We start from the raw sequence: 27,852 nt of genomic DNA on the forward strand, positions 1-27,852 counted from the left end.
GCAAACGTGTCCCTTTCCACAGACTGCAAAGTCATCAAGCGGTCTGAACGGCACACGGCTGCCCCGTGAAGAGGTTTTTTGAGCAATGATTTAACTCAAATAGCACAGTTTATACAAGGAAACGCCCCCAGAAATCAATATCAACTTGAAATCCCACCAACCGGGTGAAGGGTAAAGGCCGAACACATCTACAGAAACCTTTCAACTAGTTTTTCACTTCTTCTTTTAATTGCATAGCCTAACTAACTTTTCACCATCTGGCCAAATGTAATATGTAATATGATTGCAGAGTTTTTTTTTTCTTGTACTGAAAGAACAGAACATTTTTAAAAGATGATTGTTGATGACATTTAAAGCTGACAAATTGCTGAGTTCTTCACCGCTAGTTCACCAAGTTGGTAACAGCAGAGTTTCGCAGTGTCCAGTTTTCGGACGGAAAAACAAAACTAAACAACTAATGCTATTTCAGCATCCAAGCTGTGGTTGACACTTTTTTCTTTTTTTTCTTTTTTACCTATGCTGACACACTAGTGGCAGCTTCCTGTTTTGTTAACAACCGAAACCTGGTAGTAACGCCCACCACTTTTCTCAGCGAAATACGCCGATTGGCCGAACTGAAAAACTCAACTATTCAAATTTGAGCTTTTCTACACGGATTTGTGAGAATTCAGTCTTAGTTATACAGCAATCTTACAAGATTATCATATGTATTGTGTGTGTGTGTGTGTGTGTGTGTGTGTGTGTGTGTGTGTGTGTGTGTGTGTGTGTGTGTTATCATGAGTATTTGTTGTACAAGTAAGTATTTTTCTATTTTTCTTGTGGGAAATATACTGTACTATACATACACAAAAGAGCCATGAAAATCATGTAACTACGTGTTTTGCATGCAGTAATTGTTTGTCTAACATATAAAATGTGCTGTGTTGGTCAGACTGCCCCTTAGACTCTTAAGAGCTTAAGAATGGTGTAAGATGTCCCCATCAGCTCCAGCCTTTTGACTTGGGAGTGTTTCTGCAGCAGCCAGCAGGATATGTGTTTCTCCATCACAGGAAATTACTTCAAAGATCAAGAGGCTGCACAAGTTCGTTCTGAGGCCAAGCTGTCTTTTCCAGGTAAAATATGACTGTATGTGTAGTCTCCGCTTTGCTTTTAAGCTGATCTCCATCTTGACTGCTCCCCCCCAGTTCTGACATGCTTTTTACATCTATAACTGTTTTTTTTTAATGTTTTTTTTCAAGTCAAATTGAAGTTAATCCAACCAAAGATGTATGTGTCAGATGATTTAGCTGCTCAAATATTTTTTTTATTATCAGCTCAAACCCAGGGTGCGGCGCTCTCAGGGATTCCACAGTGTCAGACTGCAGATTTAAAACGCTGACGAGCCCACAGCAGCGCTAAGGTTCCTGGCTGCACGCATTAATGATTATTTTCTGCCCCCTAGCGGCGAGTCTAAAAACTGTAACTACACGATCTAAAGCATATACAGTATATATATTAAAAAAAAAAAGAAAGAAAAAAAGACAGCGCCTCTCTCGAATTTCACAGTTTCAACACTGAGATGTATTTACATTGATCGATTATTTTGACCAAAAATACCAACATATTGTCCAACTTTCCATTTTTACTAGTGCATCCTGACGTCTTCAACTAACAACAACAAAACATAAATCGTTTGATTATTTTTACTGTTTGCTTCTTTTTTTTTTTTTTTTTTAGTTAAACGTGACTTTTGACTTTGGTCAAAGATAAACTGTAAAAACTGAACACTAAAGTTTTGTTACAAGTGGTCTTTTTTTTGCATATTCTATTGCCATTAGTCTGTAAAGCACTTTGGTCCATTTCAGTTGCCGTGGTGTGCTATTTAAATGCTACCTGCTGAATATGACGATTTGACTAGCTAAACAAGGACTCCTCTGGTTCCACCTTTATTTACACAGAAACACGTGTGCAGAAAAGCCCTTACAGCAAATTCCCAGCAATGCATTTTTAAGGGATATTTTTTTTTGGAAATAAATGACACAATAACCTGGTTTTTAATTCAGCAACAACTCTGAGAAGATCCATCCTGCAATCAAAAAATTACAAATTTCCTGTAGCGATCCCTGGCGTGTACAAGACAGCAGCTGTTGGCAGCAATGTCTACTGCTAAGGCACCATTTAAATTAAAATACAGCCGAAAATAATCCATTTCAACAGCAATTTTTTTTCATTAGATATTTTGTTTAGTTCTTGTATCTACTGCTTTTTGGAGTAAATAGTTAAAGATTACACGGATTTAAAGATAGTAGAAGTCAAAAATGAAGAATTAAAGGAATGCACAGAGCCATATTATAATAACGAAGAATAACATGGTTGCTCCTTTTCAAAATAGAAATAATTTTAGGGACCAGTGTGTGGGGTTTCATAGCATCAAATCTCTGCTTATTTTTGTATTTTTTTTTTTTTTTCATTTTTGCAATTGTCCTCGAATTGCTTTCGTATGGTTTGTTACAGTTTGCTAGTGTTCTGTTTTAACGGCTTCATAATGAAAACCAGCTGATAAATCCTTCTAACTCTGCCGTCTTTCTAATCCCCTGTGAGCTGCGCTCATGACTGTTGCTTAGCTGCAATCCTACGTCTTAAGTGTGCGTCATGAGACTAGCTTGCGTTGGGCTGGCGTCTCCCACGCCCTTCTGCTGCGGGGTCCTGCAGGTCCGGGCTCGGCCCCCGGGCTCGGCCCCCGGGCTCGGCCCCCGGGCTCGGCCCCCGGGCTCGGCCCCCATGTTGTGTTCCCACTTTTCAAATGTTGGGGTCCACGTCCAGCTTGGTGAGGTCGTTGGCCGTCCCCATGAACATGCTGCGCCCTCGCTCCAGCCGGCTCTTCTTGTCCGTGAGGCGGAAGGCCTCCATAAACTCGTCGATGTCGATGCTGCCGTCCTGGTTACTGTCAATGGTGATGGCCAGGTCGGAGATGGCCTCGTCCGTGATCTCCATCTTCAGGTAGACGCTCAGCAGCTTCCAGGTCTGCCTGAAGTCCTCTATGCTGATGAAGCCTGGCAGTGGCGGAGGAGGATTTAGAAAGAAAGAGGGGGAGGCGGGGTGAAGGATTAGACTTACTAAGTTTAAGTGTGTTAGTGTGTGTCTGTGTGCATGTGTGTGGTCAGATGTGGGGGGTGGAGACCAGTATATCAGTAGGTTGATCCTCTTCCTCTGTAAACACAAACACTGCGTGACCTGGATTAAACTAGGGTTTCACTCAGAAGACAAATCCGTGCCAGACTTAGAAATCTATCTACCATGCCATCCACCTCACTGTGTGGACATTTGAACAAATGTGCGCATTTGTGCATAGCGTGTTCTGGTAAAACCATCTTACCCGAGTTGTCCGTGTCAACGATTCTGAAGATGGTCTCCAAGGTGGAGCGGTGGCGATACAAAGTCTCAAGTAAACTCTGATCAATGTGCTGCAAGAGGAGAAACAATGAGAACCCACTGATTTGTATATTAAGATACATATATCTTTTAACTGCTTGATGAAAAAATTAGCAACAGTTAAGTTGTACATACATGATATCCAGTGAATATACAGCGTGTGCTCTGTCTATATGGTTATCATAGTACAACCCGTTAGCCTCCTACTGTCACCCAGTTACAACAACAACAACAACAACAACAACAACAAGTTCAATCTACACAGGCCATGATCTCCTCTCCTTCAAGCTCAGGAACTGTCGCTGTGTGCTTACATCAGTGTTGGTTCCGGAGATGGCGATCTCATTGAACCAGTCGTGGTAGTTGATCATGCCGTCGCTGGTCCTGACGGTGGCCAGCTGACTGCGCAGCATCCTCCAGGGCAGGCCGAGGTGCATCACACTCTCCACGGCTGAGGCCCACTCGTTTACCGACACAAGACCTGGAGCAGGAAACATTGTCTTACTGCTACAACTCTGATAAGTTAAAGTTAAGGTCCCACTGATCACATCCCAAGGGATGCAAAATTTCTCCTCTGCATTTGACCCATCATCCCCTGAGGGAGCAGTGGGCAGCAGCGGTTCCGTGCCCGGGAATCATTGGGAATCAACCTACCAGTCTCAAGGTGGACCCTCTACCACTAGACCACTGAGCTGAGCTGATATTGTAAAATATCAGAGAAAACCTCTTCTTCACACAACCCAAAACGCTTAATTAAGGGCTCATTGAATGAACTCCACAAGACTGCAACGTTTGATGTGTATACATACAGCGTACTGGTGTGAGTTGATATTGTAAAATGTAACATTTAAATTTATTTATTCACTTTTTCACTGTTTTGGAACTGAATCCTCTTGGATTTTGCAGCATCACAGGCAAGTGCTGGAGTCACTGAACATGTGATCAAACAGTGGCCTAAGAAATATTTCTAAATATTTATCTAATTCAAAGGTCAAGTTAGATTTCACCATGAGCCGCAATATAAATTATTAAGTGAACCTTGCACAATATCTGTTTATTCGCAGAGTTAAAGTAAACCCTGAACAGTTTCTGTGAAACTGCAGTATGTGCTGGTGTGAACTGATGCTTTGCTTTTATTGAAAACGTTCCCTTCAGAGGACAAAAGCATGATCTCACGTTTCCTCCCCTGAGGGCCACCCGCACTTTGAGATGCACAAGGGGGCGAAAGGCCGGGGAGGCGTAATAGAAAATGAACTCGCACCTAAATCCCAGGGGACTGAGCCGCTCTGTGAACCGTGACGCACCTGTGCTGTTTCTGTCCAACTTCTTGAAGGCACCGATGAGGTCGGACTTGTGAGCGAAAAGCTGCTCTCGCAGGACTTTAAGGGCCGAGCGCTCCGTTCTCCCCACGCTGGAGATGAGATGAGCATAATGACCAGAGATGAAAAAAATACAGTGTTTCCCCCCATAATTCATCCAAAAGTCTTGTCTATGTCAACACATTTGTATTGTGCAGTTGTGCAATTGTAAAAGTAATTGATTGTGACAACTTTGATTTTTTTAAATTCATCTTTCAAATTTTTTCCTCCGTCATTATCGTTATAGACTTGCAATCGTGTGATGTCTTTTCTCTTTTAACCTTTCACTCTTTTTGCCTTCCTCATTTCCTGTCCCCTTCTAATCACTTCCTCATTTTGGGTTGTAGCCAAAGTGTCTTTATGTCTCGTGTCTTTGTCGCTCTTGCCTTCTTTATCTTCTCCTATCCTTTTTTTCAGTGTTTACAAAACTTCTTGGCCGCCTCGGCTGTGAAAATGGTGACACAGTTCTGGTGACTGGTGAACTCAGACCATTGTGGGAGAAGCTTTACAGATTTCCATGCAGTAATGGAATTTAAGCTCCCTCTGGATTAAATGTAGATGGGACGTTTACGTTGGAAAAATAACCTGCAGCTGTTCTGCTGCATTTTGCTCTTTGTCTGTGTGCTTGCTTGCTTTCCTACCTTTGTCTGACGCTGAGCTCTCTGGTCATGCTGCTGGCTTGGTACTGAACCACATAAGGCACAAGATCTGGGCCCAGCTTTACGTATGCCCCTCGGTTGCTGCCCACATCGTAGTAGTTGGATGCGGAGAACAGAGTGAGGACCTGAGTGGAGGAGGTGACCAGGAGTCAGTGCAGCTCACCAGCATTTAAAGACAACGTGTCAAAATATGCTGAACCATACTATATAAACGCCTCTGCCGGTGCCTGAGCTCACCTTACGGTTGTGGCAGAACTCGTAACCCTCCTGCTTGCACTCATGGGAGCGGATGATGAGCTGCAGGTTGTGCCTGTTCAGGAAGTCCTCGGTGACGTCGGGGCCCCAGTAGCAGCCCCCACCCCGCACCTCGTTGGGAACGCAGCCGTCCTGGGTCATTGGGTCGCTCCACAACAGGTCCAGGATCTGGAGGCGGTCGACACGAAAGGCAGTTCATTGAACAGTGAAGCAGCCGGTTACTTAATGGGGTTTCTGAACCAAGGAGTGATGTCCCATTTTCGTTGGGTTTTGGTTTGGGCTGTCAATATAAAAACATATATTATATATTGTATTTTTTCTGGTTTATACATTGTCTCATTGTGCACTCTCAGATTTATTTTACTGACACATTCTGTGTCATAGTTTCACTTCCTGTTTAGAGTTTCATGTTTAATGTTCATCTTAGGTGACTAATATTGTCTTGTCTTCACTTCCTGTTTTATTTTGGTTGATATTTTCCACATCTGTTCGTTCCCCGATTGTTCCCACCGGTGTTCCATCAATAGTTTTGCTCTTGATTTGTGTGGCTTCACGTCACCATCTTCACTGTATGAGTAAGTCCCTTGAGTCTTGACATGTCAAGTCCAGTACCTTCTGAGACTGCTGGTGTTTTGTGGGTTTGGGGCTTAAAAGCCATTTAATGTTCAAGTCAAGTTTAAGTTTTTGAAAATAAATGTCTCTATTTGCATTAGCATAGCAATTTTGCTTTCGAGTCATTTGAGAGGGAAAACTTTTTCACTGGTCGGCCACAATTGGTTCTAAAATTTGACATAGGGGCCGGAGCAGGAGTAGATGGATGGACTGTTTTGGTGATGCACCTCAGGAGAAAACAATATAAACCTGTGATTTAATGTCAATTGAAAATGAACAAAAGCATTACAACAAAATATCTGTCTTTGAAGCGCCACCGTATTTAGCTCTTCATTGAAATGACTCTTAAAACAATGGAAAAATGGATGAAAAACAGCTATTTTATGACTTGAAATTAATACAATTTCTTCAAGTTCGGGCCACAGACAGCCCAGAGGCCGTAGTTTGCCCACACCTGCCCCTGGACAAGGTCAAGCTAAAACTATAAAATGTTAGGGGGAAACATTGCAAAAGTATATGCAATGTGACTGATTTAAAAGGTCAGAATGATTGAATGTCAAAAAAATAAAGAAGTTTGGCACTTGAAAAGCTCCATTGGTTCAGTCACAGAGCAAGTCTGGACTTGGTCCAGTGGAGTGAGGCTGAGGCGATGGAGCTCGCTAAACTCCAACAGCTCGGCTTTGAGGTGGTGACGGCCGATCTGTAAAGCAGATTGATCTCGCCGCAGAGGGATTAATGACGCGATGGATTAAAGCGTGTTGAGGCCTTTGTCAACAATCCTCCCCTGAGGTGTGTCGCTCCACACTGCCGGGGTGTTTACGCCCATGCGAGTGAATCAGCACCATCCAGGACATCGAAGGTCAAGACCTGGGATTAAACCTCTTCCCTTTAATCTGTGCAATGCAGGCCACCAGCTTTCCAACTCGGAAACCTCTGACGTCATTAGCGCACAGGGAGTTTCTGCGAGCAGAGCAGGACTCTAGCTGCAGGAATGACCATTTGTTTGGAATCCATTAGATTAGCAACTGTTCGCAGATTAGCAACTGTTTACAGTACAATAAATATCCTTCAAAGAGAAGGACTGTGAAGCTTTGGACACAGCATTGAAGTGGACTAAGCAAATGCTAAACAGACTTTAGCGCACAGACATAGTGGGACATTTTCTACTTGTTCATCACCTGTTTCCATTCGTCGTTCAGCGTGTCGTTGTTGAGGGAATCTGAGGACTGAGGTGGACTTCTGGCTTGGACCTCCTTCTCTGTTCCGCTCCAGTTGTAAATGGACTGCTTCCTCCTCTGACTGTCCAGCTCGTCCTCCACGCTCAGCTTGATCCTGTTGGAGAAGTCCTGCAGCGAGCGGTTGTGGAAGCTGTCGCGGGTCCCGATGGGTTTGGGAAAGGTGAGAGACGTCCGGCGCTGGAAGAGCTTGTTCTGGGACCAGATCTCCTCGTCCACGTCTGAGTCGATGGAGGTCCCTGTCGAGGCCTGGATTCTCCTTCTCTTTGGAGGCCTCAGTGCGGAAACGTACTGGCGGGGGCGGGGGTGGGGTGGGGGGGGCGGCAGATGAGGACAGCTCTTTAGGTAACAAGTGATAAAAGAAAAAGAGACATAAATGCAGCTCTGGGAGGAATTCACTGTCTGTCCCTCACATTGTGCCTGTCGAGTCTGGCGAGGAGACCAAGATCGGTGACGTCGGAGATTCCACCGTGGAGCACCAGCACCCTCTGGTCAATCACTGTGGCCAATGGCAACCAGCTGAAGATCTTCTGCAGCAGCTTCAGGATCCGTTTGCCGTGCATCTGAGGAAACACAGGACAGGATGACCTCAACTCATCTATCTATCTATCTATCTATCTATCTATCTATCTTCTTGGCAATGGTTGTGGCAAGGATCCGCTTCGGGTTGACATGAACTCACCTTGTATTTAGTCAACACCTCCTTGGTGAAGCCGTACCTGCGCAGGCCAAAGAGCCACAAGAAGAGAGAATTTTTTTTATGTGAGGACTTTGTTTGTGCCCGCTGGCCCTGAGCGATGAGACGAATGGTACCTCAGGTTGACTATGTGGTCTTCGTGATTTCCTCTGTTGAGGTAGACGTCACTCGGGTAGACGAGCAGGAACGCAAACAGGATGATGAGGATCTCGATCGAGTCTTTTCCTCGGTCCACAAAGTCGCCGTTAAACAAATAGGGCTTCTCCAAAGACGGCATCCCGTTCTGTGACAAAGCACCCGCGGGTTAAAGGTCAGAAAACACACACCTTTAATTAAAAATAAATAAATAAATAAATAAATATATACATATATATATGAATGCTGCTATGTTAATAACAAATTAAGTTCAAATCTTGGCTTCTGACCTTATAGAAAATGAGCAGCAGATCCTCCATTTGACCGTGTAAATCACCTGTAATTTGAGGATTTATTTAGAACAACAAACACAGCCGCATAAGAGCAACCACAGAAGAAACACGCTGGCATTGCATTTATTCAAATTTGCAACAATATTCCAAATTCAAGTTAAATCCAAGTCAGCTCACCACAGATTGTGATCTCTTTGCTCTGGCAGGTGGAGATGCGGTTGATATTGGGCAACATCCGCATCCGTTTCCACGTCTCCAGCAGGAGCTGCAGGACGTAGCGGGAGTGCAGCTGCTACTGAGACAACAAACTTGTTAGAGGAGGAGACTTTGGAACTCTACGTGAACAAGAAAGTGAAGGTTGGACTCATTCCTGGAGAGTTCACTGACAGACTGGTGTGCTATTGTTCTAAAAATAAGAGTCAAGGTGAAGAGAAGGCATTTGGGCACCAGACTAATAAGGAGCAACGTGCACATACTCTCTTGTTCCTGAAGGCCTCCACCAGCCCGACTGCCTGCTCCACCGTCAGGGGGAAGGTGAGGTGAGGGCCCGAGTAAATCTCTGGCACCTCGATATTCCTGTAGCAGAAGTGCCTCTCCCACTCGGCATCACGACACACCTCATTCTCCCGGAAGATGTGCGAGATTAAATTTCCTAGTGGGAGGACCGGAGGTTTGCATTCAATAGAACAGCGTGGCGCATGAAGGGAAAAAAGGCTTGTAAGGTTCAGGTAATACGGGTTGTCAGAGTGAGAATCTTACGTTCGTTGCTCGCTGGTGTAAAATTATCCATGAGGTAACCGAGGAAGTTATACAGCTGCGTAGGAAGGAGAGGATGTTATTGTATGTTGTTGTGTATGTTTTTGTGATTCAATCTGCACCTAAAGTTTTTCCACCTTTATCTGAGCCTGCTCTCCAGAGTACTCGATGGACTGGAAGATGTGCCACGTGTATCTCCGCCTCATCTCCGTTCGGGCCACATACTGACGGTACCATCGCTGAATCAGGACGGCCGCTCTTAAGGCTGACGCGGAACAAGACAGATAATAAATCACACTGGGAGAAAACACAATACATATGATTGAGAGTGAGACTTAGCTCAGCTTTTTCCTTCTGCCATTTTTAAATGTTTTACATGCGAGTCTGCGACTAAATGCTGCATCGTTAAAACAGTTTTGTGCTTCACTTTTTAATCACAACTTGCCAAATGTTTGCCATGCTGTAGGGTTAGGGTGGGCAACTGCTAAATGAAACAGACCATAATAGACAGAGACTGACAACTTGCCCCCACCACCACTGCCCGTCTCCCCGCCCTCTATCATTAAAATAGCAGAGGCAAATTAAAGTACTTGAGCCGGGCTCTCATATTGATCTTGTGTTAGGGTCATGATAAAATGTGTCACTTTTGTTGTAACTTAACATGTTTACGTGTCTTTTTCTAGCCTGATCTACATCTCTGTGGTATGAACTGACAGGAACGGAAAGTAAACATCTGGCAAACTATTGCACCAAACACAGCAAACAAAACAAGACAGAAGTGGCTTACTTGTAACAGCTTGCACGCAGCAGAGCAAAAAGAAACAAAGACACGTTCATGCTCTGACGCACATAGTGCTGGTAGGTACGATGGGATAGTTTATCTTTTACGTGTCAACCACCAGTCTGTTTACCTTTTTTGGAGTGTTTGTGGAATTGGTCAGACTTTGTGACGCCACATCCCATGACTGCTGCTGTTCAGTTGTCAAGGCAAATTAAAAAAAAAAGAATAACAAAAAAAAACAACAAACAAAAACAAACAACCATAGGGTCACTGGTAATCAAGCCTAATTTTTAGCATTAGTCTTGATGACACATATCTGTTTTACACCACTTTACTGAACTGTCATTTCACGTCTTGGATTCTTAGCTTGAGATTTAACTCGGTTTTACATATACAGGTATTTCCAGGTACGGCCAGTCAGAGTCACTCACACTCATTCACAGAGTGAGGAGCTGCGCTGCTGCTGCAGCAGGAGAGCTGAGACTGCGGGGGCCTTCAACTTTGTGCCCTTTTAATCTCATTATGTGCTGGTTCAGTCCTAACCTTTGCGATTGGCCTCAATCCCAGGACTGTTTTGGTCGGAATTCCGTGAAGGCTTACATCAATCAATTTGCAGTCTAAATAGAGGAAACATTGACGGGCCCTGACATTAAAAGGACATGGAAACAACTCCCTAGCATAAATGTTTTTAGTTGTTTGTTTATTACTGACGTCTCTAACCCTAACCCACCACATAATTGTCTATATCTGAACTTGATAGGGCAGTTAGCCTTAGTAAATTAACATATGGTTGGAATTTCTCACCTGTGAAGATATTTAACAGTGGGGCAAAGTCATCCCATCAGAGGAGGGCTCCTTGCTATTAGAGAAATAGAAAACTTGGTCATTTTAACCAAAAAACAAAACTATGAAAAACCGTGAAAAACTGCTAAAACTGATTCTAATCTGTGGCATTTTAATATCAACATTTGCAAGATTAAATTAACTTCATGACAGAATCAAACATTCACTTGCCTGGTCACCTTTCTCGAGCTCAGCTTCAATGAGAACTTAAACAACCGTTGGCATTGCTTCATCCTAGACCATTCTACCTCGATCAGAGCAGAGATCCACAAGTCCTGTCCATCACACGTGCTCTCTGTGGGCAGATGAAGGACAGCAGGAACTCAGTCCGGGGTCTTCATGTGTGGAAAGCAGATATTCCCTGTGTGCAGCTCAATGAGCAGTTAGTTCCCTTGGTCTGTGCTGAAGGTGGTGTAGTCTTTAGTCTCTCATGCGATCCCATAATCAAGGCACCAGGCCACAAGTGGATTACTAGAGCTAATAACTTCCTGCGCCAAGACAGGTCTTTACACTTGAGAATGGAAAAGTGCGGGCTGCTGAGGCAGACATGAATGGCCGTGTCCGCAGTGGTGTTTTTATATATTTAAACTTTTTGATTGGTGCTGTATTTTAAATCCCATGATGACACATCAGCGCTAAATAATACCTCCATAACATTTAATACATGTGACAAATTATAACCCAAAACTATAAGCCAAACAAAGGTTTACGGTGTTACAGTTATTCATGCCAGGTACGAAAAAACACATTCTGTGGTATCTCGTCAGTGCAATCTATAGTTTCACTTTTTGTTCCTCTTTTCTTTTATAACAACTGTTAAATTACCTGTTGCTATTTAAAAAACTTTGGGACATCATTTAGATGTGTGAAAAGCAGGAAAGCAATTCCTAATAGGATGTGTGTGTGTGTGTGTGTGTGTGTGTGTGTGTGTGTGTGTGTGTGTGTGTTTTAAGCCTTACATTCTGCTTTGGACTGAATTGGAGGAAAAATCTCGGTGGATATTCACCTGTGAAAAACAGGCTTCCGCGACTCCCTTTTATGGACTGAAGGGGGAGCCGTTGGTTTGATCATTCGCTCTGTGTAAACCGTCGCTGTGAAAACAGAAAAGAACGCTTCTGCTCTTGAACGCATCCCTCTGTTCTGACCTCTGAACGCACGACGTCATGCCGAGTTCTGCTTGCCTGCATGCGTCTCACAATAAAGTCAACAGTGACTTTACATAGTGTGGTGTATTACAGCTGTGGCTATTTTGTAACATCATATGGAGAAAGGTTGTTTCTGGCTGGTAGTTTGTGCACTTCTCACCGGACACAGAACATTAAATACCTACCTACCGACCTACTGAACTGTTTAATTCTACCACCATCACACAGGACGGATATTTGAAATCCAAAATATGCACGTGCTTTATTCTATGGCAGCTCATAAAAAAAACATTTCGAAAGACAAACCGCCATTACAAATGTGCTTCTGATGTTTAATGAAACGCGGCTGACTAAATATTGTGACGGCGTGTTAACTGTTTGGTAACTGACAGTGCAATAAACGCGAGGCGACTGTTCAACGTCTCGGCAGGGACGCAGTCTTGTCGTGACACCGGAAGGAAGCGCCGCAGCGCACAGGCGTCAACGTTCGACGTGAGTAAATAAATAAATAAATAAGACTAGCGACCCCTTGGTGCCACCTTGGGTGTAAAAAAAAAAAGGTGCCGCTGACAACCGTTTAACTCAAATAGTAACGCATTCATTTACTCACAGCTTTGTTTGTTCGTTTAAATTAACGTTTACTCATGTTGTTTGAAACACGTCATTGACGTATGCATCTGGCTATGTAAGGCGGAACGATATTTGTCCTCTGACTGGACAACTCGGCTGATAAAGAGAACACACACATATATAATACTAGAAGCCACCGGAGTATTAAATGTGCAGTTACGTCAGTTCAAGGTTGTTATCGTAATACTAGTGACGCACCTTTGTGGATCGTTTTTGAGCGCCCGGCGCGTCACCCGGTTAACATTTAATGCCAGACGAGTTATCGGGACTGTTCGGCGTTTGAAGAGGCAAACACAGGTTCTAAAACTAGTAAACTTTGGGCATTTTACGTCCAATATTTTTGGGATGGACTTTTCAAGTTGCCAGGCTGCCAGATCTGCATCTGCCAGCCTCCAAGCCTGCAGATAGATGCTGTTGTAAGCAAACCACCAGATCAAATGACTAAAAGAATTGCGCATGACTGGCCTCGGGGGTCTCATTACATGAGAAAAGTAAATGTCAGGCTGACTGGGTTAGGGTTACATGTTCAAACTGCTTTTTAAAGCCAACAAGAAACACATTCTTCAAGCGCTTCCATTTGACATTGAAATGGAGACAGGATTTTCCTCATACCGGGCATTTGCAAAGTCATGTAACACAGCATGTCATCTTATTTATAAATGGGGGGGGGACAAATCCTGATTCTGTGTATGTGTGTGGGGCTTTTCTGTGAAGGGAAATGTTTGTAATGGGGATTTTATATCTGTATGACAATAGATGTTTTGTTTTTTTTAAAAGCCCCGTCTTTTAAATCAGTCATTTGTGATGTTACATGGTGTACGAAGACTTTTCAAATGTTTCTCCCAGCTTCCCGCTGTGTCCTGCAGGTGTTGCTTCTTGCCTCTGAGATAAAGAAAATTAAAAATGAAATGCGTGTCGATCTGAAAATGGGAATCCCAAACCCTTTTAAAATGCCGAAGAGAAAATGACATCCCTCGCCTTTATTCCAGGAAGGCAGAAAAAAGAAACTAGGAACTGCTGCAGTTTCTCCAAATGTTCTTATAGTCCATCATCTGATACAGTTTTGTGACGACACAGAATCAGTGCCAATTGGTTGTGTAAGGAAAATATTTATTCATCATGAAAACTCTCCACCAACTTGCCAGCTCTTTATCCTTAATATCATAGACAAGGTTTTTTTTTTTTTCTTTCTTTCTTTTTTAACTGGACCGTTGCAATCAATTTTTCACTTCTGGTCATGCACAGCAGGGAGGGAACTTGCCAGCAGTGAGGTCTGTAAATGAGCGCGGAGTGAGCCCTGTGCGTCACAATCTGAGGATGAAGATCGCCGTGTTAGGAGCCACGGGCCAGACCGGACAGTTTCTGGTCAACCAGGCACTGCAGCAGGGCCACACTGTCACCGCCATCGTCAGGAATCCGGCCAAACTCACCATTCATCATGCTCTCCTCAAGGTAACGTCGCTTTCCATGTTCAGAGCTCAAGGTTTTAGCAGAGAGCAAAGTCCCATGCTTTATTGTGGCTGTAAAGAGCCACCGTGTGTAACGTTTTATGACTGATTCTAAATGGTATCCACAAAGTTCTTGTTGCTGCTTCAATGTTATTCCCTCAATTGGATCTTTGATTGGTATGAATGCTGAGCTAAGTGGACACGGGGCAGCCTGAGTCAGCGTCACCTGGTGGAGATGACTTGGACGTTTCATAGGACGGGATGGTTGAAGCTTGGAACCATTACAAAAATAAATAATAAAGACGTGAAAAGTCTGAACATAAAAAGTCGTCCGTATCAGAAATGTACATTTTTCAGAATGAGCCAGCTGTGGTGCGGCTGGAGGTCACGAATAAGTCTTTATGTGAAACTGTTCTTACTTGGGCCATAATGGACTTCAGTCATTTCATCTCCCAAACAGAAGACTGCTTGAAGTCAAGCGCGGTTCATTTCGAGCTGTTTCCTGTCTGCTGCTTCCAGGTGGTGGAAGCAGACATTTTCTCTGCAAACAGTCTGAAGGCTCATTTCAAAGGGCAGGACGTGATCATGTCCTGCCTTGGCTTCCCGACCTCCATGCTCTCTGCTGTGACGGGATACTCCCAGTCCATGAGCGCCGTAATCAGCGCCATGAGAGAAGCTCGAGTCAACAGGATCGTCACCATGACGTCCTGGTACACTGAGCGTAAGTGTTGCTGCTCGGTTCCTCACAGGGGCTTCTTTCCAATCTCGCCCTCTCTGCTCTTTTATGTACTTTGCTCCACGTCTAACTTTTAACATTTTCTTGGATCTTTATTAGTGCAAATAAAACATTTAATTTGGTTCCTGAAATGTATTAAACCCACTAGTCACGTGTACCGTGTGCGTGCTGTGTGAAGTCCAGTCTGGCACGTTCTCTGTGTGACCTTGACTTTTACGACGCCTGCCTCCTGGGAATTCAAATGGCTCTTGGTCACTGCCGAGACTTTTTCTCGCAAGTCCGTGAGTTTGATTGTGTTCTCTGTCTTCCGCCGTTAGCCGACTCCGGCAGGCAGTCGCCTTTTATCATCCGCTTCATGCTGCTGCCAATGATCCGAAGCTTGCTCACCAACATGTACGAGATGGAGAAGACACTGCAGAAGACTGACGACATAAACTGGACTGTGGTCCGCCCGCCCGGCCTGAAGAACCAGCCTGCCACAGGTAGAATTAGTGCAAAGCTGCTTCAGGCCTGCAGGAATGAACTGTTGCCTTAACACAGACACAGACACCGAAGAATTAGAATCACAATGCCCTTTTATTGTCATCATACAACGTGTAATGGAATTGAAAAGCTTTCCCCCTTCAGTGCAATCAGACAATTTAAAAGAGAGAAAGACGGTGCAAGGACTCTCTCTATACAAAGAATCTCAAAGGTCAAATTACAAAAACAAATATTAGATGCAGATACAGAGAACTTTATTAATCCAATTGGGTTGAGCATTTTGCATACCCACCTACAGAGCCATGAGTACATTCAATAAAAATAGGTGGACAGAGTTGAATGAAATGGCAAGGAATACAATGACGTCAAGGAGAAATGTAATAATGAAAAGATTCACATACATTCCCACATAGACACACATGCTGGTGTGTGTATGAACTTTGATGTAGTATTATGTTATTAAGTCATCACGCCCACCCAGGTGCGTTCCGAGGCCAGAGGCGGTGTCTTTCCTATTAATTATCCGGGTCGCATTCACAGTACATTGTAGCGCACGTGCAGGTAAAACATGAATGTCTGTATTTATACCGTCATTATCCTGGCCGTCCGTGTGACTGCATGGCAAACAGCACGGCTTTATTCAGCCAAGAAATGTTGAATTCCCCCTGGGACGAATTCCGCCATGGGTCACGCTGCGTTACGTCACCGCCCGCTGACATTAGAACGCTCGCACTGTTTCCCGCTGCGCTCCTCAAGAGTACTGCGTGTACATCGAGCTCCCATTCACCTTTGTTCTCTCTCCAGCTCAAGAGTTCCTGACCCACGAGGGATACTTTGTGCCCGACTGTGGCAGCAGCGTGGGGAGGGGAGACGTGGCTCGCTTCATGCTCTCCCTGCTCAGCAGCAACGCCTGGGTCAAGAAGGGCGTGGCCATGACTACCAAACAGTACGAATGAGCCACCGCCTACAGTACACCACCTGCTCACCAAAAGCCCATTCAAGCACACATTCCTCCAGGTCATTCGATAGTGCCTCCAAGCAGACCGGCTTCCATGCACAAGAACTGATTTGTTTTTCGACACGTATTGTCTTAAAAGGCCAAATATGTTCCTCAGAGTTTTTTTTTTTTTTTTTTTTTTAAAGGCCAACCAGAGAACGGTTTGTGTCACACACCCGAATGAATGCTGGCGTTGTTCTTTGCTCAACATCAAACTGGACCTTCTGGTGATGAAGTCAATGCTGCATTGTGACGCCTCTAAACTCCAACAGACAACTCTGTCTTTTCTGATACTTTTACATGTACGAGGAAAAGTCAGCACCCGGCTGTTTCTTGTAATCTCAGTCAGCGTTCTGTGGCATGTCACATGAATGCAGCAGATCAACGAGGAGATGAGAATAAAAAGGTTTTGTCGCTGTCAGGGTTGATTTTTTTTTTTGGCTGATTTATTTTTGAGTTGATTTCCACTTTGCTGCTGGCACGGCAATACTCGCCTCTAAACTTTAACAGAAAAGCTTCCATTCACACGACTTAAACACTCTTAAAGCCACAATTAGCCTTCATTTACATAAAATAAAACTCACTAATCACTAATAAACCTGTTCAATTGTTTTTCTAACTCGTTTTACATTTGCATAAATGCAATTCCTCACTGTGCCATTTATACAAGTATGCTCGTGTGACTTCATTCATCAACACGCAGGTTGACGGCACGTTGTAGTACAACGTGTCGGCCACAAGGCCGCGGTGCTGTGCAGTTTGTTGCGGCTATAGGAGAAACATTTGAAAAGCGTTCGTTGGCTTTTCGTTAACGTCTCTTCAAACAGCAGTCCTAAAAACTAACTTGTTCAACAGGGTTTGAATCATTTGCGCATATTTATACTGTTCACTGTACTTTGTTGAATAAGCAACTAATGCCTCCGACTGTAACAATTTCTGTCCTTATGAAAAATTACTAAGACCGTCTCCACCCTCCCAAATAAACCACATAGTTTTTGTTTTGCCTGCTGTAATATTTAATGCCATCTAGTGGAATGAAAGCAAACAGATCAATGCTTATTATGCAATACAATTAATGTTTAAAGAGCAGCCTCATGTCCATGGCTGGGCTATGACAAACAGCAGTTAATCAGACTCATTGACCTTGTTTGTTTCTCTTCCTTGCGTCAGCTGATTCAGCCCGGTAGAAGATGCTGATGTCACTTCCGGTTTCCTTGTTTCATTGAACCTGGAACATACGTGTCTCCTCTGATCAATTTCTTTGCCAGGAGCACTCTGGAAATGTTGCAAGTTTTGATGGTTTTTTCAAACTGAGATTGGAGCTGCGGCGTGAGGCTTTAACTTGTCTGCAGCTCTGTGATTGTCCACACAAGCGCTCACCTGTAGCACATAACTCAATCAGGGAGGGCAAAGAGATGGAACCAAGGACCTCAGGCTTTTTACAGGCTGTCCCAGGTGTAAATCCATCCATTGGGGGGGGGGGGGCGCAAGGTAATAATTGGCCTCTTTAATGTCTCTCCAGCCCTGATTGTGAACACCTTGTCAGGTTCCGTGTTTCGTGTTTGTTTCACTGAGACTCTCAGTAAGAGAAGGCCTCTGCTAGTTCAGCCAGGAATTGCTTTGTAGTATAGGAATTGGACGGGTGGATTATTCTAAATGATGCAGCACCGGTGAGACTGATTTATCCAGTATGCAGCAACTTGAGGGACCACGCCCAGAGCATTGAAGTCGACTCCTTGTTTGTGACACCATTCCCTTGTGTGCTGCTGGCCTTGATTCCACAGATGGAGGAGGAGATTAACAGCGAAGGTAAAGATACTGTATGTCTTGTCGAGCAGGGATCAGCAGCTAAACGCAGGTTTGGCAAGTTTCGCTATCAGCAGTCCCGACATGTTTTTAACAGAAATATGTACTGCAGGCTTCACGTCTCATTTAAATGACACATCACTGCAAGATTTAAAGGACAATTGGCTGGTCAAACGTAAACAGCCAGCAGCATCATGTGGTGAACCTGTTATGTGGTAAAGAAATACAGAGTTCAGCTCTTGCAAGAGGAGCAGAAAGTTCAACTTCTCAAAAAACAGACTGATTTACATCTGTGAAACAAACGCAACAGTACTTTTACACTGTGACGTTAATGCTAACGGCCAACAAGTGGAGTTTATCGGATATGTTGATTCGTTAAATTGAATGGTGAGAGCATGTGGGTCACTGTGTCATGGTGCATGTTGTTGACAATAGATGATGGGCAGTTAATAAAAACAGAAAGGAGGAGAGATGACGAGGGATTGTTCACGCCTATGTACTGTATGAGACGCATATGAATGTTTGAATGAAAACAGTACGGTAGCTTAAAAGCAAAGCAATAAGTTTGAGAACTGTGTGCCCAAGTTAAAATAGCGACTGAGTCAATGGTATAATAGCTAAATGCACTGGTATGTTTTTATTAAAACGTGAATAAATATAAACTGGCTTTAATAGGTCATAGGTCAGGAGAAATCTTCTCCTGTCCTCAGAAACTCTGACAATTACCCATGCTGGCGTTCATTCTCCACACCCTGTACAAACATTCTAAAAATGAAATGCTGCAGGGAGTCAAAAGATGTTCAGATCTATGTTTCCCTACCTGTGGTTTAGTTACGAGTGTGTCAAAATGCCACTTTGACAAATGAGTTCAGTTCCCCCGACTCCCCAACGCCTGTTTTCACTGTCAACAACAGTGACACCAGTTTTGAGTCTTTGGTTAAAATGAAATAAGACGTTGATAAATATGATGGGGCTAATACGACTGATGTTGAGTGTCTTCTCTGGACTGAGGAAGAGCGATGGCAGAGCAACTAGAACGCATTCACCTTTTCTTTAAGGTAGAAAAAAGTGAACTAAATTAAATTTGATTCGACAGTCTCCCTCTCTCTCTCTCTGTCTCTGTCTCTGTCTCTGTCTCTGTCTCTCTCTCTCTCTCTCTGTCTCTGTCTCTCTCTCTCTCTCTCTGTCTCTCTCTCTGTCTCTGTCTCTCTCTGTCTCTCTCTCTGTCTCTGTCTCTCTCTCTGTCTCTCTCTGTCTCTGTCTCTGTCTCTCTCTCTGTCTCTCTCTGTCTCTGTCTCTCTCTCTTTCTCTCTCTCTCCCTCTCTCTCTCTCTGTCTCTGTCTCTGTCTCTCTCTCTTTCTCTGTCTCTGTCTCTCTCTCTGTCTCTGTCTCTGTCTCTCTCTCTGTCTCTCTCTCTCTGTCTCTGTCTCTGTCTCTTTCTCTCTCTCTCCCTCTCTCTCTCTGTCTCTGTCTCTCTCTCTGTCTCTGTCTCTGTCTCTCTTTCTCTCTCTCTCTCGTCAGAGCTTCATTACATCGCAGCTGATGTTTGCGTGACTGCAGGCCGATGCAGCACTATTTAGCTTCATCTTTAGATTCTTCCAGATTACCTACTTCTTTTCGTACATTCTACCTACGTTGATGCAGATAATTGTCTGACTTCATCAGATTAAAATTGGGGTCATGTGGCTGACGGCCAGTGACTGACAACATTCCAGGGATTGCAGTTTGATACAATCTCTCTGTTTATGCATATTGTTATTCCAAAGCTAATGTCTCTGCAGAAACACTTTTTCATTTTCTTTTTCCTAAATATAATTTCTATGGTATTCTCCGAATGAATGCAAAGCATTTTGGATCGTCTTTTTTTCCAGAGCTGTTTTATTTATTTATTTTTTTAGTTGGGGACTGGTGTGAAATAAGACTGCAACAGGACCTTTTTTTTAATGGAAGACGGACTGTTTTTATGTTGGTGATTTTGACTACTGATCATTTTTATGGGTAATCCTGGATCCACATCCACATGCGTAGACAAGAAATCCCATCTTTTTAACAATCATTTGCTTCCTCTCTGATTTTGATGGTTTGTTTTGCAGAATACTAATCCTTCCCCCGGCTGAAGTTCCATCCACTGGTTCCCGTTCCTGTCAAACAGCTCAAAGATATCTTGCCAGTTCTCTTACCGGAGGAGACAATTGAAGGTGCTTTTATTTTGGTAAATCGAACACCATGTGATGAGCAATAAAAAAAGTATGTAAAAAAAAATTGTTGCATCCAGCAGCTCATATAAAACACATAAAAACGTCATCGCATGAAACAAGTTGAAATAATTAGAGAAAGTGTTCATTTGTGGATACAAGAAGGAAAAAGCATAGCTGCGTGAATGTGTTTCTTTCAATGCCTAAAGCCAACTAAAAACACTTTAATGAGGTTGTCATCATTCATCCCTGACAGGGTTAAAACAATGTGTGTGTGCGCGCGCATGAGCACACACACACGCGTAAATGTAGCCAGGCGACTAAAGCAATTACACCTCCCCTGGCCAAACCTGATTGGTGGGTAGGCGATGTTGATTCCTCACCTTGCTCCAGCGTATCGGGTGACAGCTTAACCTTCCAGCCGCTCGCTGCACAAACGGCAAATGGTGTTTTGCCTTCGCTGGAGGAGTCGAGGCTCGCTCAGATGATCCCGGTGATGTCTGCAGTCAGCTCATCCACTTGACTCCGCAGCGTCAGAGCAAACTCGCCGCCACTTTTTGTTTTTTTTTTTAATCACAGGATTTCTTTTAATTATTATTATTATTATTATTATTATTATTATTATTATTATTGTTATTATTATTATTATTTTTTAAAGGTTTTATTCTCAAATGGCAACTCGAAGCGGCTGCCCCTGCTGTTCCGTCGCTGAGGAACCCAAGCCCGTTCCCCTGCAGTCGTCCAACGCCCCTGCAGCTCTGACCCCGGCCGACCAGCTATGGAGCACCAGCAAGGACACAGCGGTCAGGCTGAGGATGGAGGGCTCGGGACCGGCGGCGTACACCCCCATCACCGCCCATCAGATGTTCGTGGAGACGGTGGAGAGCTTTGGGGACCACCCGGCCCTGGCCTACAAAGAGGAAGGCCAGTGGGTGACCATGACTTTTAAGCAGTACTACCAGCAGTGCCGTGCAGCCGCTAAAAGCTTCCTCAGGGTAAGTGATGTGGTGCACGTGCGTTCTGGCGACTTTGGGTGAAGTGGGTCGAGTGGACGTTCTCCCAGGAAGGCAGCTGCAGACTTCCAGAGCGGCCACGTTTACGCGTTCCTTGGTTGCCTCAAGGCCTCTTTTAAATTCCGCTAAAGCAAATGGTAGAAAAGGTGAAAGTCGATCAAGCTGGAGTCGATTCAGATTAAATCCAGTGGGCCGGAACAATCAGAACAACTACAACTCTTGCAGGCTTCAGATATCCGATGCGTCAGACATACTTAAAAATACTTGCGCAAAATGACGAAATGAAACAACTCGTCAGCATTTTAGAGTCTTAATAGCCCCGTTTAGTTTTGTGTCGGCGTCAGACCAGGTCTGATGTGAAGCATCAAATAGTAGAAGAGACTAAAGTTAATCAAGTTTGAGTCATTAAAGCTCAAATCCAGCAGGCCGGAGCTGCTAAAACAACTACAACACTTTCTGCTTGCGCACTCTGTTTCCACACCTCTTACACTGGATGCTGTATAGTGCATGAGCTCTAAACGAAGGTCTCAGTTTCCTGCCTGCGTCGTGCGAACGTCTGTCAGAGTCTCTGGCGTGAGAACTGCGTGCTGAACACCACAGTGCTGCATCTCCCGTTTCACCGGCATGCTTGTTTACTGTGAGACGACCATGTGAATGTAGGTCAGGCGTGACTTTGCCATTAAAGATACATGTTGCCTCTCCAAGTGAACACACCGCTTGTGTTGTTGCAGCTGGGGCTGGAGCGGTACCATGGCGTGGGCATCCTGGGATTCAACAGTCCCGAGTGGTTCATCTCAGACATCGGATGCATCTTTGCAGGGTGAGATCACCTTCAGGGATCTTTTCCCCTTTTGTCCTCGGCTGATGCTGCACGTTGATCTCCGCCTGTGTCTGTCTCAAATGCCATCGCTACTGTCTGCTCGTGCCCGGACTGGGCTGCAGGTCAAAGATGTGTTGGAAAGCGGATTTTAAGATTTGCAAAGCTAATAACATTTTTGCTTTTCAAGGGGTTTGGCAACTGGAATTTACACCACCAACTCGCCCGAGGCTTGTCATTATGTGGCGGCAAACTGTCAGGCCAACATCCTGGTGGTGGAGAACCAGACCCAGCTGTCGAAAATCCTGCAGGTCGGGAGCTCAAGCAGTCAGTGTGTCCATAAAAACAGCAGAGAGAGAGAGGGAGAGAAAACAAAGAAACCGCCGATCACATCATGTCCACTCCGTCTCTCCTGACAGGTGAAGGATCAGCTGCCTCACCTGAAAGCCATTGTCCAGTACAAAGGGCAGCTGCAGCACAGGGCGTCGTATCTGTACTCGGTACGTTCAGTCAGCCGACACAACGACTCGCTGTAAATGAAAATGCCAAGAGTCGTACGAGGATTCAGACACACTGTGTGTGTGTGTGTGTGTGTGTGTGTGTGTGTGTGTGTGTGTGTGTGTGTGTGTGTGTGTGTGTGTGTGTGTGTGTGTGTGTGTGTGTGTGTGTGTGTGTGTGTGTGTGTGTGTGCCTGCCTGCAGTGGGCAGATTTCCTGAAGATGGGAGAGGACATGACTGACCAGGAGCTGAACACTGTCATCAGCAGTCTTCGGGCCAACGAGTGCTGCTCCCTCATCTACACGTCTGGAACCACTGGGAACCCCAAAGGAGTCATGTTGAGCCACGACAATGTGAGTCCAGACACACAACTTTCATGTCCTTGTACGACTGTAATGGCTGAAAACCTGGTTGTGGGTGATGTTTGTAACCAGACAGAGGCATAAGTCCCTTTATGATGTCACAAAGGGACGATTTCCATTACATGCTCTACGAGAGGTGTCACAAACAACAACAACTTCAGATTTTTGGGGAGTTCATTGACTGGCTACAGTTAATCATAGTTATTAAACACTGATTAAGCAAATCATTTAGCCTATTATGGGAGCTTTAAATATCTCTGCCCTGAAAATTTTAAATTTACTCCAATTTTCTATCCTCAATTAAGCTTTATTTGTACTGTACTACATCTCTGCCCATCACCGTCAAAAAAATTCGCGAATAATGTAGACATTTCTTGATTAAAGTCAAAATTTTGAGATTAAAGTGAATGTAAAAAAAAGTTGAAATTCCAAGATTAGTTTTTGCCATTTTCCTGTTTGACTTTATTCATGAAATTTCAACTTAAAACTCAAAATGGAAATTAAATTTAAAAAAAAAACTCTGTTGCCTTAATCCTCTTTTCGTTTCAGTCAGATGTGGCAAATGTTTTTCTGTGCATTTTGCACTGAACTGTTGGGATTGTAGTGAAAGGCAACTTCCCTGGACGTCCCGCAGGTGACCTGGACGGTGAGGACGGCTCTCTCCGTCGTCAACCTAGAACGAGGCCAGGAGGTGGTGGTCAGCTACCTGCCCCTCAGCCACGCTGCCGCCCAGATGTTTGACATGTGGATGTGCATCGCTTACGCTGTGACCACCTACTTCGCCCAGCCGGACGCACTCAAGGTGAAGACGCCTTCGGCCGTGAGCGGGCGATTGGTGAACGAAGATTCGTTGACTCGATGGCGTCATCTCCTCCCCGAAACCTCCTCCTCCTCCTCCTCCTCCTCCTCCAGGGCTCTCTAGGGACGACTCTGAAGGAGGCCCGGCCAACTTGTTTCCTGGGGGTTCCTCGAGTCTGGGAGAAGATGGAGGAGAAGATGAAGGAGGTTGGAGCCAAAGCGCCCCCGATGAGGAAGAAGGTGGCAGCCTGGGCCAAGGCCATCGGCCTGCAGTATAACTACAGTGCAATGAATGGGTGAGCGCTGGCATAGATTTGTACGAATAAGTGTTTTATTGCACCTTTTGTGAGACGAGTTTGAGAAGATGATCTTGACTGAGTGCAGCTGTACAGCCTGGTGATGTCTGCAGGCAGGAATGACCTGCGGTCGCACTCTTCAGCTGAATGAGCTTCAGCAGAACACCACTCATTCTGATCACACATTAAACCAAAAAAAAAAAAAAACCAACCGGTAGTTGACCTTCTTGGTTGCAGAGAGCACGCGGTGCCGTGGGGCTACTCCATGGCCAACAGTCTGGTGTTTAAGAAGGTGCGTGCTGCGCTCGGCTTGGACCGCTGCAAGGTCTGCTTCACCGGCGCCGCGCCCATCACCAAAGACACCCTGGACTACTTCATGAGCCTCAACATGCCCATCTTGGAGATCTACGGCATGAGTGAAAGCTCCGGCCCGCACACCGTCTCCTGCAACGAGGAGTACCGCATCACGAGGTCAGCGGCACGCCGTTCACGCCGTTCACGCCGTTCACGCTCATAATCGGCAATCGATAGATCTCCTGATACCTGATGCTGCTTCCCGCTTCTTGTTGTCAATGGTTCCCTGGTTCGTATCTGACTGTTCCAGATTTTTCCACGGTCCTATTTTTTTTTTTTTTAAGAGGTAGTGGGTCATTTTTTTTTTAATGTACTTTAGCGCCACAACAAAACATAGTTGTGTGAAAATTGTGTGACAATGCAAATATCTGCCTTTGGGTTCTGCATGTTCTGCAAAACACCAGCACTTGGCATCTGTTGAAAGTGTACCAGTGTTACTTCCCTTGTTTTATTTTGAGAGGGAGGGCGGGATGGGGAGGGGATGGCAAGTTGTATTCATTCAATCAATCAATTATATTGGATTTATTTCTTTATCTGTCTATTTATTGATGTGCAGCAGGCCGAGAACGCTGGATACTTCCCTGTTAGACTGTCGACTTCTGAGCACAGTTAGGATTTCTAAATGATACCCTGAAGATGAGATATAGGGGAATCAATGGCAGATGCTATCTTGAATTTTATTTCATTATTCTTTCCTTTGTGGGCAGCTGCAGCAGTTTTTCCACCTGCTGTTTTGGTGTAACTTAATCGTAACCTCCATCGTAACGTCGCTTTCGATTTGCGCCGCGTCTCTCAAGCTGCGGCAAGGTGATGCCGGGGTGTAAGACGAAGCTGGACAAGCCCGATGCCGATGGCAGTGGCGAGATTTGTTTCTGGGGCCGCCACGTCTTCATGGGCTACCTGAACATGCCTGAGAAAACGGCGGAGGCCATCGACCAGGACGGCTGGCTGCACTCTGGAGACCTGGGGAAGCACGACCAGCGCAACTTCCTGTACATCACGGGAAGGATCAAGGGTAGGCGGCTGAAATAACCGTCAGTATTTTTTTTCCCCCCCTTTGGTGTTGTTCCTCTCCTAGGTGTGAAATATTGATTTTAATTGAGTTTCTTTTTGCTACTGGATTGAAGGTCAGCAGCAAAAGGACCAAGTTGAAGTAGCACTGCATGAGAAAAGAAGTTATTTATGGCAATTTCAAGCAGTTTGTTGACTTCTTCATGCACTCATCCAAGTTTTGCATTAAAAAAAAAAAAGAATATCCCATGATGCTATATGACATAAATTACCTTTTAAAAAAAAAAAACACTAAGTGATGTGATAAAGTGATGTAAAAATGGATGCAAAAGATTATTTCATGTGATTAAAAAAAACCCAAAAAACACTCACATCACATGAGCCCATCACAGCTGAATCATTTTTGGTGTTTTTTTTTAGGTTCTAATCAGGTCTTTTTTTTTTTTTTACTTTTGGTTTCCTGCCTTTAATGCGCCTGTGCAACTTATCAAAGGATATTTTTTGACGAGCGTGGTGTTTTCATTTTATGCTGTATATATGCTTGATGCTAAATACCAGAAAAGTGAGAGATGTTTAATGTGACAGCTTCCAATTGCTTGTAACGCGAGTCCCATCAGCACCAAAGCAAAGTAGTTCAAATTAACAGTCGTCTACAGAGTGAATGCAACCAAATGGCTTTCAGCTGCGTTTGTTTGTTTTGCTCAGAACTGATCATCACAGCGGGCGGGGAGAACATCCCTCCAGTGCCCATCGAGGACGCTCTGAAGTCCGAGGTGTCCATCATCAGCAACGCCATGCTGATCGGAGACCAGCGCAAGTTCCTCTCCATGCTGCTCACTCTCAAAGTAACGCCGCCTCTTCCTCCACCTCCTCTTCCTCCTCCTCCTCCTCCTCCTCCACCCGCAGAGCCGATCCAAACCCCAACAACCGCAACATCTCTGAGCCCTTCTGTGTTTGTGTATCTGCAGTGCGTCGTGGACGACAACGCCGAGCCCACGGACAAGCTGAGCCCCGAGGCCGTGGACTTCTGCCGGCGCCTGGGCGTGGCCGCCACCAAGGTGTCGGAGGTCAACGCCAATAAGGAGCCGGCCGTCTACAACGCCATCCAAGAGGGGCTGGAGCGCGTCAACGCCAGAGCCACGTCCAACGCGCAGAAGGTGCAGAAGTTTGTGGTCCTGGATCGAGACTTCTCCATCGCCGGAGGAGAACTGGGTCAGTCGCTGCCGCCGCCATTCAATAGAGGAGCAAGAGTCAAGTGCAAGTCGTCGTGAAAGAATGTTCAGAGCCTGCGGTTATCGCATTATTTTTATTTTTATCAGACGCGCCCTGCGATGGCGTACGTGACAACATTCCAGCCGAGTTTGCTCGGTCGAGATTGAATCTCCTGCCTCTTAACACCGTCTGAGCCGCAGCACTCGAAACAGAATGACGTTTAGTTTGGTTGTTTGTTCTTTTGTCCCCGCAGGACCCACCATGAAGCTCAGACGGCCCATCGTTGCAAAGATGTACCAGGACAAGATAGAAGAGATGTACGCAGGAGCGAGACTGTAGCGGTACGGTGGGACGATGAAGGCGGCTGCTGGAGAAACTGCAGACACGTGGAGCCTGACAAACTATTTATTGTGTCTCTGTTAAATTGGGAATTGCACACAAGCATTTTCACAGCGCTCAAGATGCAAGGAATGTGGCCGAGAGGTTCCACTGGACTGTGAAATATAGTGTAAGAAAAAAAGAAAAAGAAGTATGAAGTTAGTGGTGGTGCAATGAAATCTGTGACCTAGCTGAAGCTATTGGAGACAATGTTGTGCAGACTTTTTTTTCCTGTAAAAACACCAAACTTGTATCCATAACATTGTGCTTAACATAATCGTATGAAGGAGAAAACATGAAAACAAACTTTTTCCACCTCAGTCTGCAGGCCTGCAGCCTGCATCTGTTTTTTTTTTTGTTGTTTTTTTTTTAACAATCTGTGACTTTTATTGCCTCTAAAGATTTTATTATTACACATAGATACATTATTTTTTATATTGTAACAATATGAATAAATCACATTCATCCAAAAGAGTATTTAGTAGTCTGATAAATATGGAGATGTTTATTTTACCGTAGGTATGCTCTGATCGCCGATTAAAAATTGTTTTAAATTGTCTGTTTCGCGTGTTTATTTTGATTGATTGTGTGAGCATTTTTTTTTTGTAAATGTATTTCCGTAAACCTGGGTGACAGTG

The 27,852-nt window shown here is 44.6% G+C and overlaps 3 protein-coding genes across 4 annotated transcripts; 2 read left to right on the top strand and 1 right to left on the bottom strand.

Annotated features, from left to right (window-relative positions):
- Positions 1-1,909: 1,909 nt before the first annotated feature.
- On the bottom strand, positions 1,910-11,067 carry ppef2a (protein phosphatase with EF-hand domain 2a). 2 transcript variants are annotated; one of them, XM_076025786.1, is made up of 17 exons: positions 10,997-11,066; positions 10,323-10,382; positions 9,549-9,676; positions 9,415-9,469; positions 9,132-9,307; positions 8,833-8,947; positions 8,653-8,699; positions 8,344-8,510; positions 8,213-8,249; positions 7,944-8,093; positions 7,474-7,821; positions 5,666-5,851; positions 5,411-5,553; positions 4,716-4,822; positions 3,726-3,892; positions 3,356-3,443; positions 1,910-3,032 (listed from the first exon to the last, which is right to left on the bottom strand). In XM_076025786.1, the coding sequence occupies exons 2-17, from the start codon at positions 10,372-10,374 to the stop codon at positions 2,779-2,781; spliced, it is 2,220 nt and encodes a 739-aa protein (XP_075881901.1). In that variant the 5' UTR covers positions 10,375-10,382; positions 10,997-11,066; the 3' UTR covers positions 1,910-2,778. The 2 variants fall into 2 exon arrangements, with proteins under 2 accessions (XP_075881901.1, XP_075881902.1); XM_076025787.1 differs by lacking the exon at positions 10,323-10,382 and having other exon boundaries at positions 10,997-11,067.
- A 1,138-nt stretch (positions 11,068-12,205) lies between these two features.
- LOC142887876 (flavin reductase (NADPH)-like) lies at positions 12,206-16,895 on the top strand. Its single transcript, XM_076025789.1, has 6 exons — positions 12,206-12,320; positions 12,611-12,672; positions 14,056-14,262; positions 14,778-14,979; positions 15,312-15,476; positions 16,282-16,895. Exons 1-6 carry the CDS (start codon positions 12,221-12,223, stop codon positions 16,431-16,433), a joined length of 888 nt encoding a protein of 295 aa, XP_075881904.1. The 5' UTR covers positions 12,206-12,220; the 3' UTR covers positions 16,434-16,895.
- Positions 16,896-18,138: 1,243 nt separating this feature from the next.
- LOC142887875 (long-chain-fatty-acid--CoA ligase ACSBG2-like) lies at positions 18,139-27,773 on the top strand. The gene is made up of 14 exons (XM_076025788.1): positions 18,139-18,283; positions 20,374-20,478; positions 21,134-21,470; positions 22,220-22,308; positions 22,496-22,616; positions 22,725-22,805; positions 23,007-23,156; positions 23,800-23,967; positions 24,078-24,259; positions 24,497-24,730; positions 25,411-25,628; positions 26,330-26,469; positions 26,593-26,836; positions 27,090-27,773. Exons 3-14 carry the CDS (start codon positions 21,147-21,149, stop codon positions 27,173-27,175), a joined length of 2,037 nt encoding a protein of 678 aa, XP_075881903.1. The 5' UTR covers positions 18,139-18,283; positions 20,374-20,478; positions 21,134-21,146; the 3' UTR covers positions 27,176-27,773.
- Positions 27,774-27,852: the final 79 nt, after the last annotated feature.

This window comes from Nelusetta ayraudi, unplaced genomic scaffold, assembly GCF_046127955.1.
Source record: "Nelusetta ayraudi isolate G7.1 ecotype Tasmania unplaced genomic scaffold, CSIRO-AGI_Nayr_v1 ptg000018l, whole genome shotgun sequence".
NCBI lineage: Eukaryota > Metazoa > Chordata > Actinopteri > Tetraodontiformes > Monacanthidae > Nelusetta > Nelusetta ayraudi.